The sequence below is a fragment of the Megascapheus bottae genome, chromosome 11 (assembly GCF_031878675.1).
Source record: "Megascapheus bottae isolate mThoBot1 chromosome 11, mThoBot2.hap1, whole genome shotgun sequence".
Taxonomy (NCBI): domain Eukaryota; kingdom Metazoa; phylum Chordata; class Mammalia; order Rodentia; family Geomyidae; genus Megascapheus; species Megascapheus bottae.
Genome location: NC_143519.1, coordinates 49,178,681 through 49,200,249, shown reverse-complemented (window position 1 = coordinate 49,200,249; position 21,569 = coordinate 49,178,681). Strand labels below are relative to the sequence as shown.

General features: G+C 41.0%; 1 protein-coding gene across 6 annotated transcripts in view; it reads right to left on the bottom strand.

The window, feature by feature from the left end:
• Fry (FRY microtubule binding protein) overlaps positions 1 to 21,569 on the bottom strand; it is a 444,403-nt gene that overhangs the window by 258,309 nt on the left and 164,525 nt on the right. The window contains exon 1 of one of the 6 annotated variants that reach the window (XM_090342229.1): positions 18,389 to 18,857. The exons of 3 other annotated variants lie outside the window; for them this stretch is intronic. In XM_090342229.1, coding sequence (XP_090198355.1) covers positions 18,389 to 18,458 — 70 coding nt within the window. In that variant the 5' untranslated portion in view covers positions 18,459 to 18,857. Of the gene's footprint in view, positions 1 to 18,388; positions 18,858 to 21,569 lie in introns of those variants that run through there. 2 more of the 6 variants (XM_090342235.1, XM_090342233.1) reach the window with 2 other exon arrangements.

The window sequence follows — 21,569 nt, the reverse complement described above, 5'->3', positions numbered from 1 at the left end:
AAGAAGAAGTGACAGTCTCTTAGTCACTCCCTAAAACAAAAGCCTTGTCTGGCAAAACAATACGATATTTAGTGAGCTCACTGGATCACTGTGATGGCTGCTACTCTGCATACGAGGGATACTTGAGACTTGTTGAGTGGGCCTTCCATTGCTGGAGTGTGTGCACTTCATGAGCAGTTCTGTTCTCTGCTGGAACTCATTTCATATATTCAACAGATAATTCCAGTTAGAGCCTTTAGTCATTTACTTAGCTTGCTCCAAACTTTTCTTCAATTTCTGTATCATGTCACATAAAATCTAAGCTCTTCAAAGTTCACCAGCATAAAAAATAGAGTAGTAATTCTCTCCCTCCACACATACTCTTTTACCCTAAACTGTGTCTGCAGCACTATATTATTATTTCTACACTATCCTGGCCAACCACCATGAATGGCACTCTCTGGCTAATTCCAGTACATGGATGACAAGAATGGAAGCATTTTCCCATGAGGCCACGCTCCTGGCCCCTACCATACCAGTGGAGCATATATCCAGAATGTCACAAGCCAGGATACCATAAAAACACTTGCATTTCAATGTTCATTGCTGTACTAGTCACAGTAGGAAAGTTAGGGAAACAGCCCAGATGCCTTACAACAGATGAGTAGATCAAGAAACCATTGTACATATACACATGTAATTTTATCCGTCCATTAGAAAGAATAATATTGCATTTGAAGGAAAATGGATAAACAGAAAAGATTATGTTAAGCGAAGTAAATCAGGCTCAGAAAGACAAATGTACATGTTTTTTCTCATGTGAAAGTTAAATCTAAAATATAACCTAGATGGTAACACATATGGGGTTTTATGCATATACACAAAAACAAATGGACCTAATAGATACATATTTAGAGGAGCCCAATGGTGTAGCTCCTCTGAAATAACTCATAATTGTCTAACAAAAATGAATACCAGGAAACAGAAATACATTCTGAGGGGTGGGCAAAGGGGAAGCATAGGAATGGCGGAAGGATGAGCAAACTGAACTATGAAACTTGATGGCAGGAATGGAAGGGGAAATGGGGGAGAAGGAAGGGTTGATATTGTTCAGGATGCATATTATCCATAACCTGACTTACGGATTTGAACCCTCTTTATACAACTATAAAATAATAATAAATAGCAGTAATAGTAATAATAATTCAGACAATGACTTGCTGCTCCTAATGACATATTTCCTGTGTGTACATCAGTCCTGAGACTTGAACTCAAGGCAGGCCTCAAGGTCTCCTTAACTTTTCCTGAAGAAGGCTGGTGCTCTACTATTTGGTCACATCTCTTCTACCAGCAAAATGTTGATTAACTGGATATAAAAGTGTGTTTTTGGATTTGTCTGCCAAAGCTAGCTTTGAACTGAAATTCTCAAATCTCAGTGTCCTGACTAGCTAGGATTACAGGCATGAGCCACTGGTGACTGGCTCCAAAATGACATTTTAGTTACTGGGTGTGTCAACATCAAAAGCATCTGTCACACAATCCTAGCCAGTGGAAGCTGACACATAATTAAAAAAGAAAAGGTGAAGGTCACTACTCAAAGTGGTGGGAAGGACTAAGACACACCCAGATGGGCCTTGGTGGCAGAAAGTTGGCAAGGGGTTATGAGAACTCAGGATGGGAAGTGATGAGGATCGGGAACCAGGCCTTGGCAGAGGTGATGGAGACAAAGACCCAGATGTGGGAAATGTCATTCAAGATGGAAAACATGACAAGGGTTTAGCAGTGATCTTGATGAAAAATGATAAAAGGGCAAAAGGAGCTCCAAACTCAACATTTATCACAAAGAAATATAGCCCCATAAAGAACCTGAAGAAGGGAGAACAAGTCATAGCTTCATTATCATTGCCGGTGCAAATAACATTATAGGTAAATCTCAGGGAAACTGGAACAAGTTATATTCATTTATAAATACTTGTCTGTCTTACACCTACACTGTTCAGATTTCAAAGTTTATAATTGTTCATTTATGTAGATCTTTGAATTACTTAGCTTATTTGTCTCTGCGACAAAAAAATGCAGATATAAACAACCTGAAAGAAGTCAAGGTTTTAGGTCCTGGAGGGTATGATGGTGGGGAGGACATAGAAAAGGAGAGGAAGAGAGAAGGGGTGGAAAGAGAAAGGGAGAGGGAGAGAAAGATAGCCTATACTAGGGGAATTCTTTTAAAAGTAGCCTTCTCACCTTAGTATATTCTCTCTCTGGAAACAACCTCAAAGATACACCTAGAAGTGTGCTTTACTAACACCATAGATAGTTCTCAATCAAATCAAATTGACAGTTAAGATTAACTATCAGCTGGGTGGCCATGGCTCACGCCTATAATACTACCCACTCTGGAGGCTGAGATCTGAGGATAGCTGTTCAAAGTCAGCCCAAGCACAAAAGTCTGTGAAACCCTTATCTCTAATTAACTACCAGAAAACTGGAAGTGGAGCTGTAGCTCAATTAGTAGAGTGATAGCCTTGAGCTGATGAGCTCAGGAACAGTGTCCAGGCCCAGAGTTCAAGCCCATGACCAACCCCCTCCTTCAAAAAACAGATTAACCATCACAATTTTTTTTTTCTATTCAGTACTCTAAAGATCAAGAATTTGGTTTATGTTCACAATCAAGCCATCTGAGTATTTCAGTTTTTTTTCTGCCTACATAAACTATTCCAAAAACTGAACACAAGGCAACGTGTGTGTGTATGTGTATTTCTTTTTTAATTTTCAATGGAAAAATCCTCTCCAGAAGTTTTTCCAGCAACTGAATTTCAGCTGTAAGCTTGCATTATAGACTGAGAAATGGAACACCTGGGTCATTCAGGTGTCCTGGTGGGAAATGAGAAGTAGGAATAGTGCTTGCTCAGTTGATAACAAGAATATTAGCTTCTGGCCAGGTGCTAGTAGCTCATGCTTATAGTCCTAGATATTCAGGAGGCTGAGATCTTAAGATCCTAGTTCAAAGGGAGCCGAGGCAGTAAAGTCTCTCAGATTCTTACTTCCAATTAACCAACAAAAAAATCTTGGGATGGAGCTGTGATTCAAGCCAGAATGACAGCCTTGAGAGAAAAAGCTAAAGAACAACACTTAGGCCCTGAGTTCAATTGGCAGCAGAAAGAAAGAATATTAGCTTTTTGTTTTTCATCTGTGAAAAGTCCTACTCTAGTAGGAGTTGAGGCAGTTCAAATGAGACAGCACAGTGGCTGAAGTATACTCATCCTTCAATAAGGATACAGCTGTCTTCTCATTAAATCATGTCAAGACCTATCTTAGAGAGGAAAAGAGAGTGAATGGTAATTAATACCTTTACACTTTATAGCCATGTCTGAATAAATAAAATTAAAATACAAACTCCACTGGAGGCTAGGAATATGGCCTAGTGGTGAGAGTGCTTGCTCAGCATGCATGAGGCCCTGGGTTCGATTCCTCAGTACCACATATAAAGAAAATGCTGGAAGTGGTACTGTGGCTCAAGTAGTAGTGTGCTAGCCTTGAGAAAGCCCAAGAACAGTGGTCAGGCCCCGAGTTCAAGCCTCAGGACTGGCCAAAAAAAACAAAACTACACTGGACAACACTAACACTTGCAGATAAAGTGAAATTATCTGAAAGTAAAAAGGGACTTACTAGTAACATTTCACCTTCTATCATGATAACACCATATGAGAAGTATTGATTTCAGTAGATCTAACATACTACTTTGTTTTTGTCTCTTCCAGTGAGGAATTTGATATAATCTTAAAGGCTTTTACTTTCTGATGATAATGACCTTTCAAATAGTTTACTTTTTCTTTGCATTGGGGCAGAAGTGAGTTTTGAACTCAGGACCTCACACTTGATCCATAAGCATTCTACTAATTGAGCTGCACCCACAGCACACCTTTTTGGTTTTTTGAGTGGGTATAAGAAAATGTCAAGGCGGGCACTGGTGACACCTGTCATCCTAGCTACTTAGGAAGCTGAATCTGAGATCATGGTTCAAAATCAGGCAGGGCAGAAACAGCCTTGAGATTCTTATCTCTAATTAATCACCCAAAAACTGGAAATGGAGTTGTGGCTCAAGTGATATAGAGTACCAGCAGTGAACAAAGGAAGGAAGGAGGGAGGGAAAGAAGGAAGGAAGGAAGGAAAGACATCAAAAAATGTTCCTCCTTTAAACCTGGAGATGAGATCCTGGTTTGTTTTCTGCCAATACTGGTGCTTAAACTCAAGGCCTGAGCTTTGTTTCTGAGCTTTTATGCTTGGCTAGCATTCTATCACTTGAACCATAGCTCCACTTCTGATTTTTGCTGGTTTTTTGGAGATAAGAGGTGTGCAACTTGCCTCACCCCCTGCAGCCTGTCATCTAGCTGGTAGCTCTTAGTTGTAAATATTAAAATAACTGTGTACAATTCACTGAGTTTATAGGCAATATATTCACCTAATACAAGTGATGTTCATTTTAAAGTTATTTAAACAGCCACAAAACTTTTTGTTTTGTTGTAGGCATGAAACAATGATATTAACAACATTTCCAATTTTTAAAAAATAGTCTCCAGAGGTCTTAAGACATTTACACTTTTAACATGGTCAAACTGGCACAGTAGCATCTACCAACACTTAGAAGAATATTCTTTAGCTGTATCATCATTCATTTAAAAACTTTGGTTGCCAGTAATTTCCAAAAATTTATCAGATTCATAGGAAATATGTATCTCTGAACCAAGAATGTTGCCACTTCAGACTGGAGACAATTTATTTCCAATTCACTGAGATAGATATCAGGAAGAACCTGATAAGCGACACAGGGTGACAACTTTCACTTGTTTGAGCTACTGAAAGATTAGCTGGTCCAAACAGCCAGCAAAACTTACAAAAGCCAGGTGTGAGAGTCAGCCTTAATTCAACAATGTTGACTCTGTCTCCTTTAGTCTGGCATTAATGGTGTCAGATAAATGACAAACAGAATCTTCACAGGTGGAGAGCTATGCCTGGAATCCTAGTTATTGAGGAGGCTGAGATCTGAGGACTGTGGTTCAAAGACAGCTCAGGAAAGTCTGAGATTCTTACCTCCTATTAATCACCCAAAAGCCAAAACATGTAAGCAAGGCTCAAGTGGCAGAGCAAAGAAGTTGAGGAACAGTGCATAGGCCCCGAGTTCAAGCCCCATTATCAGTAAATACACATACACATACACATGCATGCACACACACACACACACACACACAAATAAGATGTTTACATATACCTCATTTTCTCTGTGGAGGAATTCAAAACCTTTCCTGTTCATCAGCAAGATACAAAGGGTCAGGTTTATTAGGGTCAGGTTTATTCTTTTCTCATTTGGAAGTAATAGGACACGACCAAGGTCAAAAATAGAATAAAAGAATAACCAAAGATTGGGAAGAAAACCCCAATCCTTATTTACACAGTTGCAATATTTGACTCTTAGGTAACAAATTATTTTATTGATTGGCCCAATCTTGTATACATAAATATAACATTCAAATGGAATTTTACTGAAGTATTGCTCTAGTTAATCTAATACACTATTCCTTTCATGGTTGCCAAAGTACATATTTACCTGTTTTAGGCTAATCCAAGTCACCTTAGAGTGTCCTTTCTTTCTTTTCTTTTGACTAGTCTTGGGGCTTGAACTCAGGGCCTGAGCACTGTCCTTGGGTTTTTTTCCTCAAGGCTAGGGCTCTGCCTCTTGAGCTACAGCACCAATTCTGCCTTTTTTTTTTTCTGAGTATGTGGTACTGAGCAATCAAATCTGGGTCTTCGTGTATGCTAGGCAAGCACTCTACCACTAGGCCAAACTCCTGGCCCTCTTTCTTTTTTTTTGGTGGCTGTACTGGGATTTGAACTCAGGGTCTTGACACTGTCTCTTTGCTTTTCCAATCAACTTTGGTGCTCTACCATTAGAACCACAGCATTATTTGGGGCTATTTTCTGGTTAATTGGAAATAAGAATCTCATGGACTTTCCTGCCCAGGTTGGCTTTGAATCTGGATCCTTAGATAACTAGGATTACAGTTTTGAGTCACTAGTCCCCAGTAAGTTTTTAAGCTTTGAGAGGAAACAAAAGCCATAAAAATTTAATTGCATATTTCCAAAATGCTGTACTTGTGGCATTCGCTGAGAAATCTTAGAATTTCAAAGCTGTTTTCTATTCCTGAACTATTTTGTAGTTTGCAATTGATTAAAAACTGCAGAAGCAGTCAAAGTTGTATATCAAATTAGGGTTGATAAAAAGCACTTAACGTAGATATGAATGCCTTCTCAAAAAAGATTTCAGCTTCCTTAAATTGATACAACAACAAATTCTTGCAGCAGTATAAAATGTATTAGCTTAAATGTTATGGCTTTGGCTTAAATGTCCATCTGCAGCTCATCAAATGACTAAACAGTAGAAAGGAATTAAAACAAATCAGACTCATTACAGAGTCTGATATGCTGACAGAATATAAACTTCCACTTCTTAGCATCTGGAATTTGGGGTGACTAACATGTGAATGCTTGTGCTTGTATGTTCTGTGAAAATAAAAAGTGTTTGTGGGACTATGGGTGAGATATCTAATCATTAAAATTGACTTGCAGAAATACATAATTCAGGCCTGGCACCAGAGGCTCATGCCAGTACTCCTAGCTACCTAGGAGTCTGAGATTTGAGGATTGAGGTTGGAAGCCAGCCCAGACAGACAAATAGACTTGAATCTCTAATTAACTAGCAAAAATCCAGACATGAAAGTGTGATTTAAGTGGTAGAACACCAGCCTTGAGCAAAAAAAAAAAAAAAAGCTAAGAGACAGCATCCAGGCCCTGAGTTCAAATCCTAGTAGTGACACAAAAGGAAAGAAGGAAGGAAGGGAGGAAGGGGAAACGGGAGAAAGAAAGAATTTGTCACCTCTCCTATTTGCTCCATCTCTTTCTCTCATCCCCTCCTTGTTTACTTCTCCAAATATAGAGAAGAATAAGAAAATCAATCAGAATGAAAGACAATAGTCTTTAAATTTGTCCCACGTGCAAACTTTTGATCAGCATGGAAACTTTCTGGGTGTATCTGTAATCTAGCTACTCAAAAGATCCAGGTAGAAGGATTTCTAGTACCCAGGAGTAACCCAGGAATAATCTGACCTCAACAGTATGCCAGAACCTAAACATGGAAACCCCTCTTTCTATTTTTCTAATGTACAAAATGTCTCTCTGAAATGTTTGTTGCCCCATCATCTGAAATGAAGTTTTGCATTTTTTTGCTCAGCCATCTTGCTAGGAGAATTATTTTAGTGCTTTTATAAAATTCAGCTTGCAAACACTAGGCTTCCTTCTGATTTTTCTCTGATGTGGCAAGAAGTACAAATCTATAAAGTCAGAGTTAAAGTCAAACATACTCTCTCAACTAAAATTCTCCAGAATCTGTATTGTCTCTGGAACATCACTGGATAACTCCATCCCAGGCTTCTGAAAGTCCTAGGGCCTTGTGAATTCATGGACCTGAATTCCCAGCCTACCAAGTATGGGCCAGAGGATCCACCAGATTGGCATGGTATCTGGGCATGGTACATCTGCACAGCTCTCAGAAAATGTATCTTCTCCACAGCTAACTCTCAGTAGTAAACAGAGACTGAAATGTTTGTCTTTCTCCTGAGATGTTTTATAATGGATTTTCCAGCACTGAAAGTAGGTAAAAGATGCTTTGATAGACTAAGGCCATTCCCCATTGCCATTGCACAGCAGGGGTAGACAACCTTTCAGCCCATCGCTGTCATGGATCCTACAGCTCTGAGATGGCACAGTGTTGAAATGAGCATCCTGAGTGTTCTAGCAAAGGAGAGATCAGTAAGAGAAAAACAGGAGACAAATTTGTGTATTATTTGTGTGTGTGTGTGTGTGTGTGTGCATGCACATGTACTCATGTGCCAGTACGCGAGCCTGAACTCAAGGCCGAGCCACTGTCCCTTAGCGTTTTCTGCTTAAGGCTGGTGCACTACCATTTGAGCTACAGCTCTACTTTTGACCTGTTTTTTTCTGCTGGTTAACTGGAGATAAGAGTTTCCTGGACTTTCTTGCCTAGACTGGCCTTGAACCACAGTCCTCATATTTCATCTTTCCGAGTATCTGGGATGGCAAGTGTGAGCCACCAATGCCCAGCTGAGTTGTGTACTATCTTGTTCCACAAGCCTTCTGTACTAGGGTAGAATGCTCTTAGTGGTAGCTCCCAGAAGACACTGTATTGTGGGAAATTATAAATGTCTATTTTGTTTATGAAGTCTTTTGCTGAATGTACTTTTTTCTTATCTTTAAATATTTGTACAAAGTGGTTTCAATTCCACCTATCAATTTATGAATATAGTGCATTTTGATTAGTCTTACCCTTTCCATCATTCTCCTTACTATGCACCTATCCCAGCCCTATCTCCTCAAATGATCTAGTTCCCTTTTCATATACATACCATGAGTATGCAACTCTGAATATTATGGCTACAATCATCTACTGTTCATCTCTCCATTAAATATTTGGAAAAGGAAGCTAGAGGCTGAGTGTAGCTCTGTGGTAGAGAATTTGACTAGCATGTGGGAGGCCCTGGAGTTGATTCTCCTCTCCTCCAAAAAAAAGGCTAATAAATCCAGAAAACAAACTAAGAGATGATAAACACAGACCTTACTGTACTTATAAAGTTCCATTCAAAGGTTAAAACTGTGGACTTAACTAGTGCTGGTGTCCTGCACTGGTAATTCTAGCTACTTATGAGGCTGAGATCAGGAGGATTACATTTCTAGGCTAGCATAAGCAGAAACGTCCACAGAGTCTATCTCAACGGAAGAATCTGGACGTGATGGTACATGGTTGTTATTCCAGCTACTGTGTGAGGTGAAAAACCAAAGGATCAAATGAAAAAATAGGAGGATCACAGTCTAGACAAGTATCCAGGCAGAAAGCAAAACCCTAATTCAAAAGCAACTAGTACAAACAAAGAATGGGAGGCACGGCTCAGTAGAAGAGTGCCTGCCTAGCAAACATGATGCTCGGAGTTCAAATTTCAGTGCCAATAAAAAACCAAAAACAAAAGTTGTAGACTAAGAACACTATTTTTTTCACTTCATGAAATATACACAGATGACATCATAGGAGTATCTCTTCCCATAGAAACTCCACTTAGGAAGACTTAAATCTTACCAGGTACATTTAAGAAGCACCTGTCTGGGCCAGGACTTTAGCCTAGTGGTAGAGTGCTTGCCTAGCATGCACGAAGACCCGGGTTCGATTCCTAGGTACCACATGCATAGAAAAAAGCTGGAAGTGGTACTGAGGCTCAAGGGGTAGAGCTCTAGCCTTGAGAAAGTCCAAGGACAGTGCTCAGGCCCTGAGCTCAAGCCTAGGACTGGCAAAAAAAATTTTTTTAAAAAAAAGAAGCACCTGTCTTAGTGACAATCAGTGCTTCTTACTCATCAAATGAGGTGAGGTACTTCAAGAGACTAAGACAACCACTAAGAGCTAAGTAAATTTAAGGCTCGATGGCAGTAAGATATCTGCACAAAGAAAAAACTCAAAGATGGGGCTGTCAGTCTACAGAAAACATGCATTCCTCACGGGCCCACATGTACACTGGAGCCCATCTCAATATCACATGAGACTTGAAAATGCAGAAGTCATTCATCATAAGATGGCGTAGACATTAGTCGGTAAGTCCGAGTCCTTGAACTGTACCCAAAAGCAAATGAGGACTAGAGACTTAATTGAATGGTTGAGCACAATGCCCAAAGGCCTGGGTTTCATTCCAACACATAAGAAATTTTTTAAATGGGTAAATAAATGAGTCATGAGTAATAAAAAGGTTTTGAAACAGATGTCTTTTAAATAAAAAGAATATTTGCATGTTGTATCAGTTGAAACATCTAAATACTGGTGATTTTCTCAAATACCCTGGGCTGTTCCCAGATTGTCCGGTTATGCAAGTCTCTTCTCCTACTGCTCCTTGCCTTGTGGCCTGAAGTATTTCAGTGCTTGTTGGCAACTTCAGTAAGCAGCATGCAAAGGAAGGCAAAGGAGGTGGAATTCAATCATTTTGTACTGCCAGCCTTGTAGATGGATTTAGGAAGGTGCAGGGCACAGCTAGCAGGTAAAATAAGATGTCTGAATTATAGATAGATTTCCATTATCCCTGGAAATATTCTCTCTCCTCTGGCTGTTAATGATAATTAGGAGTTTGCTACTGTTTACTAAACTGAAATAAAACTCACTCTAGAAAAAATTCAGCAATGTAACAGTATAAACCAAGTTGTTGCTTCAAAAGAAGCAAAAACATATAAAAATCATACTTTTGGGGGGGCAGTCTTTGGGTTTTAACTCAGGGCCTGGGTGCTGTTCCTGAGCTTTTTGCTCAAGGCTAGGGCTTTCCCACTTCAGTCAATGCTCTATTTCTGGCTTTTTTCTTTTCTTTTTTGGTAGTTTATTGGAGATAAGAGTCTTGTATACTTTCCAGTTCAAGCTAGCTTCGAACCATGTCCTCAGATCTCAGCCAACTGGCATGAGGCACAGGTACCCAGCCATTCTTTTGGTTTTTTTAATGCCAGTCGTGGAACTTGAACTCTGGGCTTGGGCACTGTCCCTGAGCGCTTCAGCTCAAAGCTATTTATTGCTTCACTACTTGCGCCACAGTGCCACTTTTGGTTTTCTTGTGGTTAATTGGAAATAAGAGTCTCACAGACATTCATGCCCAGGCTGGCTCTGAACCTCGATTCTCAGATCTCAGGTTTCTGAGTAGTTAGGATTACAGGTATGAGCCACTGGCGCTCAGCCACCCAGCCATTCTTACACTTTTATTTAGTTTTACTAGCCAATTGTTGCAAACACAAAGACCTGAACACATTCATGGCATATGTATGCACATGTGAGTGCACACATAATTTTTTCTGTTGTTTACTTAGGGCTGGTGACCAAAGCCAGGGCCTCATGTATGTGCAACCTCTGGATCCACCTCTTAAACTAGGTTAAAAAATCAACATAAAATAGTTATAAGAGGGGCCAGGAGTTTAGCCTAGTGGTAGAGTGCTTGCCTAGCATGCACCAAGACCCAGGTTCGATTCCTCGTTACCACATATGTAGCAAAAAGCCAGAAATGGTGCTGCGGCTCAAGTGGTAAAGCTCTAACCTTGAGAAAGCCCAACATCAGTACTCAGGCCCTGAGTTCAAGCCCCAGGACTGGAGAAAAAAATAGTTTTAATAGTGCTAGGAGTTCGGGTAGCTTGTGCCTATAATGCTACTCAAGAGGCTGAGATCATGGTTCGAAGTCAGCTCAGATAAGAAAGCCCCCAAGACTCTTATCTTCAATTAATCATCAAAAAGCCAATGGTTCAAGTGCCAAGGTGCTAGCCTTGACCAAAAAGGTTCAGGGACAGACACAGGTGAAGTTTCAGGCTCAGGACAGGCACCAAAACAACAACAAAAAATTAACAAAAGCATATTATTTTACTGTAATACTATTTCATGAGTATGTACAAGTGTTCCATGAAAGGATCACAGGGAAGCAGAAGACCTTTGAGTGCTTGCAGTAAGGGGAGGAGATAGATAGGCTGGGCAAGGGACTGAGAGGTATTTCCAATGAAAATTTTAGTACCTATAGTTTCCAATAGTGTTCTTGACCTTCTCTCCTCTGGTTACAAAAACAATGAAATTATTTGTTGCATTGGGGGGGGACGGAAAGCTGGGGGGAGTCTACGGTAGAGCCTCTTGGTTTTGAGAAAATAATTTTGTTGAGTCCAATCTCCAATGCCCTCCCCCATTCAATGGAGCTAATAATCTAACCTCACTTAATATAGAAGAAAACAAAGAGAACAAGCAGAGAGATCAGGTGGTCCTTTTTTTCCCAGGGCTGTACCAGATGACGCCCCATGTTCCAGCATAATTAGTAACTTTCACTTTCAAACTGTCCCAGATTGAATGAATGTGGCTGCCCTATATCTAAGTCCTCAGCATGACAGTTGACACTGGTCGGTAACTATTATAATGCATGTATATGAAAATAAGTATCTATGACTTGTCTTGATCAGAGCCCAGGGATAAACCCCTTTTGTTTGGAAAGCGTAAGCACTGATGTGGGGGTTTTACTTCTCATGAGGTCTGCAAGCTACTCTAGGAGAAGTGGCCTAACAGTCCTGGAGAGTGAGTGATCACTGGATACTGTGAACTGAGGGACACTGTAGCCATTTCCCTACCCCAACAGCATTAGGTCTTCCTCTGTTAAAAGAACTATGTGGGCCTGCCATTGAAAGCTCACCCTTATAATCCTAGCTACCCAAGAGGCTGAGATTTGAGGAACAGAGTTCAAAGCCAGCTTAGACAAATTCAAGACACAAGCATCTCCAATTAATGAGCAAAATGTCAGAAGAAGAAATGTGGCTCAAGTGGTAGAGCTCCATCTTTGAGTGAAGAAATGAAACAAGAGCGCAAAACCCTGGATTCAAGGCCCAGTATCAGTACCAATAAAGAAAGAGAGAGGGAGAGGGGCAAGTGAGCAGGGGCCATAATTCAGTAGTAGAGGCAATATGTCCCATGACTGGCACAGCCAAAAAAAAAAAAAAGAAACCAAACAAAACACAAATCCAAGCCAAACAAAAGTAAACAAAAAATAAATAAGAACAGCCTATATACACAAACACACTCTCACAAAAGAATGGAATGTATGCTTTGCTTGCTTGCTTGAGCAGGAGCTGTGCCACACAATCAGATTTAGGCAACTCTGTAAACCTTCTTAGTTGTCCCCTTTAAAAAAAATTGTAAAGTATGTTTAAAGTAGGCTTAACTGTTAGATTAAAACTAACATGAGAGCTAGGTGCTTGTGGCTCATGCCAGTAATCCTAGCTACTTAGAAGGCTGAGATCTGAGGCTCACAGTTGGAAGCCAGCCTAGACAGTAAACCACCAAAAAGCCAGAAGTGAAGCCATTTCCCAAGTAATAGAGAACAAGTCGAGAGAGAGAGAGAGAGAGAGAGAGAGAGAGAGAGAGAGAGAGAGAGAGAGAGAGAGAGAGAGAGAGAGAGAGAGAGAGAAAGCTAAGGGAACAAGAGCTCAGGATCTCAAATCAAGCCCAAGTACCAATATCAAAACCAAAACAACACAACAAAAATTTAATTAGTCTTTAACTTTTTCTTATCACATCCTTAGAGTTCTTCCATCTTATAAGCAGGCATTAAAGGCACTGCTTTGCCAACCAGTTCAAGATGCATTCCATCCACACTTGACCACAATTTCACTTTGGCTCCAGAGCAAACTCAACTCCACACATCCAGCATTTCTAGGCTACATGACTCTCCTTACCAACACAAACACAAATGCCCTCACTACAACATACCTGAAGAATACTGCATCTGAATGTCAGTGGATGGATGCAAGCTTTCCTACAGCAATGTTGGATCTACTGCCATGCACATCACCCTCTGCCTACTTCGAACATCATTCAGTTCCAGCCCCATCACACCACTATTTGTGAATGGCTTCTACAAATTGGAAAGTGCTTAATGTGCATTCAAAAGATTTCCACCATGGAATAGCAAGTTTGGTCAAATGTTATAGGAAAGGTGGAGACACCCTGTGAAAAAACAAGGTGCTGAATGGCTTCTTAATGCACCTCCACTCATAGGACCAGTGTTCACTGGGCTTCCTGGGGTAGCAGGGGGGTTACAAATACAAGAAAGCCATTTAGAGCTTTCAGACTGCTGCAGGAGCCCACATACCAGCGCTAAGCAGCAATGCCAGACAAGCCTTCCCTCCCTTGTGCAGGGTGGGGGGGACGTGAAGCTTGGAACTTTTCATTCTCAACTTTATTTTTTTCTGTAGTAAATCTTAAAGGCCAAGGTGACTATTCTGCTACTGAGAAATTCCTGGGCCAATTCCTCTGCTGCTAAAAGGCATGCTCTTAGGGAAGGTAAGAATATTCTGAGAAAGAGCAAAGCCCTGAGTTCGATCCTCTCTATCACCAAAGGAAAATAATAAAATCAAATGAGAAATGAACTAGGTAATTTGAGGAGATGAATGAAAAAGGGAAACTAGGGGAGAATGAAGAAAGAGGTGACATTGACGAAGAAGCATTACCCTTATAACTCCTTTGGACAAATACATAATAATAAAATCACCACCACCACTATCATATCATCATCATCATCATCATCATCATCATCATCATCATCAATTAAAATAAAATGGTGGGAGATCTTTTAAAAGTACATTTGGGGGAAAAATAGCCCAAAGAAAATAACTTACTGACATCTATTCATGCAGCTCCCTTTTCCAGGGGTGAAGCCAGAATAGACTACTCATAAAATAACCCACTGAGAACGCCAAGGCTAAGAGAAGAAATGGCCCAAGCCCAATTTTCAGTGAGTTTAGAAGAAAGCATTTGCACACACAAGTATTATTGTAACATTTATTGAGCATTTATAATGTGCTAGATGGTATGCCAAGTGCTATCTTCACACCTCACTGGCTCTACTGGAGCACCCGTTCTTTTTTGCCTCCATTCATAGATGCAGAAACAGACATGGAGTCACGAATAAACTCTCCAAGGTCACACAAGTACACGAGCCAAAGCAAGCCCATCTGGCCCTGTGCCTTGTGTGTGTTTGATGAGGATGCAGAAGATTAGGGGCTGACACGTGCACAGGAATGAATGTGGGAGTACAACAGTGGGATAGGAGGCAGAGAACACAAAGGATGCCTCTAGGAGAAAAGCAAGAGGAGAGAGGATGACTAAGGAGCAGAAAGAGGGTCCTGTAGGCCACTGGCATTCAGTGTAAGAGGAATCTCTGGCTTATCAAGAAACAAGTAGTCCAGGTTAACATGAGAAAGGTGGCTGTGGCCAGAGACAGCAAGAGGTGATCCTTAGGGGGAAGATTGAGATAAGAGGTACAAAGGAAAGCAGGTGCTGTGCCTCACACCATGAATCCTATCTACTCAGGAGGCTGAGATCTGAACCTTGGGACTGGAAGACCTGTCTGAGCCAGAAAGTCTGTGAGACTTATCTCCAATCAAATGGCAAAAAGCTGGAAATGGAGTTGTGGCTTACATGGTGATGTGCTGCACAAGTAAAGGTGGTATGGAAGGAAAGAAGAAGGAAAGCAAGCAAGAGAAGGAAGGAAGGAAGGAAGGAAGGAAGGAAGGAAGGAAGGAAGGAAGGAAGGAGAAAGAGAAAGAGGAAGGAGAAGGAAAGAAAGAACACACCAGGTGTCTAGGGGTAAGGAGGCTCGACAGAATGGTGTGTACAGGACACAGTTTCCAGACATCAAGGCATTTAATTTCCAGCTCTGCCCATTCAAACTTAAAGGGCAGCTGGACAGGATGGGCGTGGCAAGGAAGAGGAGAATGTCAAACTGAATGCTGAATAAAAAGCTTCTACAACTTGCCAAGGAATGACTGATTTACTTAATTGGCTTGTTAATTCTTCCAAGGAGACAAGAGTACATAAAATTACATTTTCCCCACAATATGACAATTTTTTAAAATGGAAACTTTAACCAGGAAATACTTAGGAAATCATCTTTCCCCTTACTAGCATCTAGCAACACAAGCAGCCATAGTAACAGAGTTTGTTTCATTGCTTTTTTTGGTAAATTTTATTTTTTTGTTGCCTGCATTGGAAATTGACTCAAGGCCTGGCCACTGTCCTTTATCTTTTTTTTTTTTTTATTGCTCATGGCTGGCATTCTACCACTTGAACTATACCTCCATTTCTGGCTTCTTAGCAGTTAATTGGAGATAAAGCGGTTCGTGGCCATTTTTTTTTTTTTGCCCAGGCTGGCCTCAAATCGTGATCCTCTGATCTCAGTGTCTTCAGTAGCCAGGGTAACAGGTGTGAGCCATTGCCCGTGTTGCCTGTAAGGGTTTTTTTTTTGTTGTTGTTTTTGTTTTTTGCCAGTCCTGGGCTTGAGCTCAGGGCCTGAGCACTGTCCTTGGACTTTCTCAAGGCTAGAGCTCTACCACTTGAGCCTCAGCACCACTTCCGACTTTTTTCTATGTATGTGGTACCGAGGAATCGAACCCGGGTCTTCATGCATGCTAGGCAAGCACTTTAACCACTAGGCCAAACTCCCGGCCCCCTGTAAGGGTTTTTTAAACTGCTGTGCTTTTGTGAATAATCCTACAGTTAGGGGCGGGTTCTTCATTCAGGTATGTGGGCGGGCACTTTTACCTCTCCTACCTTGGATGGTAGACAAGCATGGACAAGCATAATTTAGTGTCTCATCCTGCACATCCTCCAGGCAAAGTTAGGAGTAGATGGTTGAGCCCCAAGGCTGCTGTTTCTTACTTTGCCTTCAGCACAAATGCCTTTTTCTTCTTGCTATTGAAACTATGTAACACTTAGCAATGACAACTATGTTAGGCTGTATGTAATCAGGCAAGTGTTGTAACAAGTTCTAAGTAGATAAATGTGGATTATTTTTCTTCTTTCAAGAAAGGCCTAAAAAGAAAGCACTCTGGACTCCCCTCCCTAAGAACACTCAAGATTCACTAGTACCACCATTCTTGTTTGATAAGGGAATTCAGATACAGGGTTCTGGGGTTGTGTTTTAGCCACCTGTTGTAGCTCTACAGCCTGGCATATGGTAAGTGTTCAATAAATCTTTTGCTGAAGCAATTGGGAGAATTTGACACTGTATAAGTACTTTAGAAGTAGACTTGAGCAGTCATTCTTAGCCACTGTTGGGATATGTGTGTTGGGAGAAGAAAAAGAGTTTAGAAAAGAATTTATGTTTTTTGTAGAGTCATTTGAAAATAGACAAGGGATATGATTTGAAAAGAAATCCCACCAGACTCAGTATTGTCACACTATGACTTTTAAAAAATTGAATTAGGCAATTACAAAAACTGATGGAGAGAAAACAATCATAAGGACTTGGAATAATTAAATGGTGATTAAAGATCACACAGTACATACATTTTTTTCAGTTAAAATCATACATTTTTTCAGTTAAAAATATTGCTCTATACAGTATCCAGTATGTCAAATTCTTTTCATGAATCAAAGGATAGACAAAGGAAGAGTTATCTTTGAGCATGACACAAACACATAATGAATTCAAGTTAAACAATTTTATGGTTTTAATCAATAAAGGAGTGGTGTTTGGACAGACTTATGCCTCCCAAATGGCTCCCCACTTGTAGAAAAACAGCTCCACACAAGTTCCATAGTGTATACAAGAGTGTGAGAGAGACCTGAAAAACGTGGTCTCTCTCACTATCATTGAGAGCTACAGAATCCCTAAGTACTTTCACCCTTTTCTCCAAGCCAGCTATACACTCAGGTTTTCTCTGATCTAGGGTTTGTTAATATAAGAACAACCTTGGCCCCAGGTCATTTGTAGTGATCACTTCTTTGGGTCCAGGTAGATTCATTAGTATATACCTAATAAAACATCCAAATTTTTCCTAAGGGAAAAATTTTAATGTGAAGCAATTTCAAAATCTTCAACACCTGCCAATCTTTTCATCTGAAGCATGTACAAAGGTTGCTGCTGAAACACACAGATGACTTTGTTTTTAAACTGTCCAGAAAAATATAAGCCATCATTGATGACCTGAAGGCCTGCAGGTTTTTCTTTTCTTTTTTAGTCTGATCCTGCATTAGGAATGGCTTGAAGGTTGCCTTCTTGAAACTGTATGGCTAAAATCTGTATGTAGGTCAGAAATGGAACTTCAGAAGCCATGATATTCTCTGAATAGCCTAATGAATGATTAGGGCCAAGTCTCATTTGTTTACATTTCCCCCAAATACACTTTTTTTGGACTAAACATGAAGATTTTTTGAAATGATAGTATTAAATGGCATTCTAAAACAATTTGCCTGCACAAGGGAGATATGAAAACATATGTAACTACCTCCAGGTATATTAATAATAATCATTTTTTTTAAAAAGGGCGAGCCTTCAGGTTTTGGACTAGTAAGTAGTTTTCTCTCTTCAGACAATACCCTAATAAAACAATTACTAAGTACTCAGAAACCCTGCCACACCCCTTTGATTAAACTGCACTTCACCAAATATTTAGATAATGCTCTAAGCAAATCAAATAAACACAGAGCCAGGAAACTGCAGCCCAGAAAGCTCGATCCTGCACTGGCCAGTCAGAAGGGCCACATAGCCACTTGATAATTAAGCAAACGAAAATCGTCCCTAATTCCACTGCAGCCCTTAAGCAAAGCTAGTTGAGCCTCTGACATTTTGGATGTATTTTTATTTTCACAGCAGATGGAAGCCAAAAAAATAAAAATTAAATAAAACTTCCTGGGCTCACACACATATGTGCAACAGTGGTGCGGATCTGATTTCCTCCAACCTTTGGCAAACATCCAGCCAGCAAACAAACAAACAAACAAAGGTTATTTTCTAGTACTCACTATTACTCCAAGATTTCAGTAAATATTTGATACTGATCTCAAAGAAGCCGGAATCCTGCTGGCTGGCCATGTTTGCAGCATACAAAGAGGGGCCGACGGACGGGAGACCGCTGAAGGTGCAGGTACCAGGCGTGGAGAGGCGCCTGCACACGGGTTAGTGATGTAAGCGAAGGGTCAGAGCCGGGAGGGAGGCTCTGCAGATCCACCTCCAGCTCTGCCAGGGAGCCCTCATTTAAAGCCCAGCGCCCAGCCGAAGAGGGATGCTCAGCCACTGCTCCTCCCACTCCTCCTCCTCCTCTTCTTCCTCCTCCTCTGGGATCAGGGCTGGCTGGCTTCTTACTTGCCGACGGCTGGTCTGTCTCTTTGCAATCCTCCCAGCAGGCAGGCGCTGTTTTCATTTCTGGGCTACCATAACCAGAAATGCCTGCTGCGGATCCGCCCACAGACTCTGCTCCGACCCAGGTACAGCGTGGAGAGGAAGTCCCCACCTGAACTGTGATCCGCTTTCTCTGGGGGGAGGCGCTGGTCGGCTCGGAGCTCCGCCCCGGCCCCTGCCCGGGGCTCCGTGTGTGCGGGTCTCGACCTGGATCTGCCCGCTTCGGCAGGGCCTTTTCTGAGCCTGGGAGGGTAGGATCGGCCTGCTGCTTCAGGACTGCGGCACACTGCGGTGAGCCGGGCTGCGCGCACGCACGCACACACACACGGGCGCGTGTGCCTGGGCTGCTCTTTCTGCTCTGTGGCCGAGGAATCTGCATTTCGCTGCTCTTCACTTTCAGGGGGACCCCCGCCCCCGCCCCGGACATGTGCACCCTGTGTGTTTACAGAATGCCTGGGATTCCAGGGCGGACCTATTTCTCAATGCTCCCCATTTCTAAGAATCCTGGAAGAGGAGCCAGCGGACACATTCGACTCCTCAGGGGACAAAGGCGTCTGTTTTCCTGTGAAACTTGGTGAATTCTTGATTATCGAGTGTCCTGATTCCAGTGTGAGCTAGCTGTCATTGAGCTAGACTGGGGTGTGAGAAATTTTAATAATGACAGGCTGGCTGAGGCTTGAGCAGGTGAGATATGCCCCCTCTTCCCCCCAATACACCCACAATAAACCCTCCTAGAGCCAAGGTTCAAATGGAAGGGAAAGGAATGTAGCATACTTTTACTTTTTTTTTTTATTAAAAAAAATCTTTGTCTGTCCAAAGGGGTTTCAATTGAACACGCCAATTTATGAATACAGTGCATCTTGCCAATGTACTTTTTTTCCATATATTTTTATTGTAATTAATAGAAGAGTTACATTATATTCTCTCCAAAGAAACAACCATCCCATTAAAAGATGGGCCAAAGACTTAGTCTTCTCTGAAGAAGAAATAAGAATGACCTATAGATACATGAAGAAATGCTAGACATCTCTGGCCATAAAAGAAATGCCAATGTACTTTTAAGACAAAAGTTTAAAAATTGAACACTAAATAGCACTTCTGAAGCTATGTTCTGAAATGTCCTAGCTGATGGGGGATATGAGCCTCTTCACATTTAAACGAAGGCAAACTCTTCACATTTAAACAAAGGCAAGTACTGTACCACTCCACCTCCAGACTTTATTCTCATGAAATCTATCAGCACATCCATTCCTTATGGATTCTTTCTTCCTCTCCTTCTTCCCCTCCCTCTCTTCCTCCCTTCCTTCCTTTCCCTCCCTCCCTCCCTTCCTTCCTCTTGTTCACTTGCTAATCTTCTAATTTCATTCTTTCTCATTTCAGGGGCTTGAACTCAGGGCTTTAAACTCTCAATTGACTTTCTCATTCAAGACTGATTTTCTCTTTTAACCACTTGAGCCACATCTCCACTTCCAGCTTTTTGTTAGTTAACTGGAAATAGGAGTCTCTTAAAATTTTCTTTTCTTTCTGGCTTTAAAATCTGTTGAGACACACACACAAATTATCTGTCAAAGAGGTTTGAGGTTCATTAAAACAAAGTTTAATGATAAACAAATGTAATTCTCAGATCTCAGCCTCCAGAGTAGTTAAGATTACATTCAGGCTGTAACAGAGTTGCCCTAGACTTCTTTTTAATTCATATGCTAAGGTTGATGAACTTTTCTTTTATCTCCTGGACTTTGTGTGGATTCTAAGTAAAAGAAGGCCCAATCAAAACAATCATTGCATCTGAAAATAATTTTTTTATTTTTTAAGAGGTAGTATAAAAAGGCTTCAATTTGGGGCTGGGAGTTTGGCGTATTGGTAGAGTGCTTGCCTAGCATGCACGAAGACCTGGGTTCGATTTCTCGGCACCACACACATAGAAAAAAGCCAGAAGCGGTTCTGAATCTCAAATGGTACAGCCCTAGCCTTGAGAAAGTCCAAGGACAGTGCTCAGGCCCTGAGCTCAAGCCCAGGACTGGCAAAAAGGGGAAAAAAAGGCTTCAATTCACATTTATGATTGAAATTTTTATTTCTGGAGGGATTTCATGTCAATTTAGGAGTTCAATATATCTTGATCAAGGTCACCCCTTGCATCTTGATCAACGTCACCCCTTACAGCATTTTCTGTTCCCATCTATCTCAACTCCTTAACACTTGTGTAACCACCTCCCTTATCTGGTGCCTGACCCATTTTAAGTGGCAATGAAAGAAGAGGCAGGGTGCTCAGGCCCTCAAGGAAAGGCCCCAAGTTCCCATCAGGCACTAGCTCTTACTAATTCTGAGACCTAAGGAAAGCTACTAAGCTGGCTTTGTTTCTTTTTTTTTTTTTAAAAATTATTGTAATGTATAGAGGGGTTACAGTTATATTCGACAGGTAGTAGGTACATTACTTTTCACACATTGATATCCCTTCTCATATTTTTGTCCTCATTTCCATTATCCCACCCTCTCCCAATCATCTTGTTTCCCCCACCCTTTCCTATTTCAAATAAACAAATAAACATATATACAATATGCTAGGCAACAAAGTCAGATACAGTAACAGTATAAAATTAACCAAAGGGCCACCACAGAGAAGAGAAATAACACAGTATATTAAGAACAACAATCACACACGATAAAGCTCTTGTTTCCATATCCTGGAGATCCTTTTATTTAGTCTTATCCTATATGACCTTATGTTCCTAGGTTTTGTGCTATTGTAATCCTGTGCTAGAGTCCTAGGTGTGTATGGCTTTGTTTCTTATAACTGTGAATTAGCGA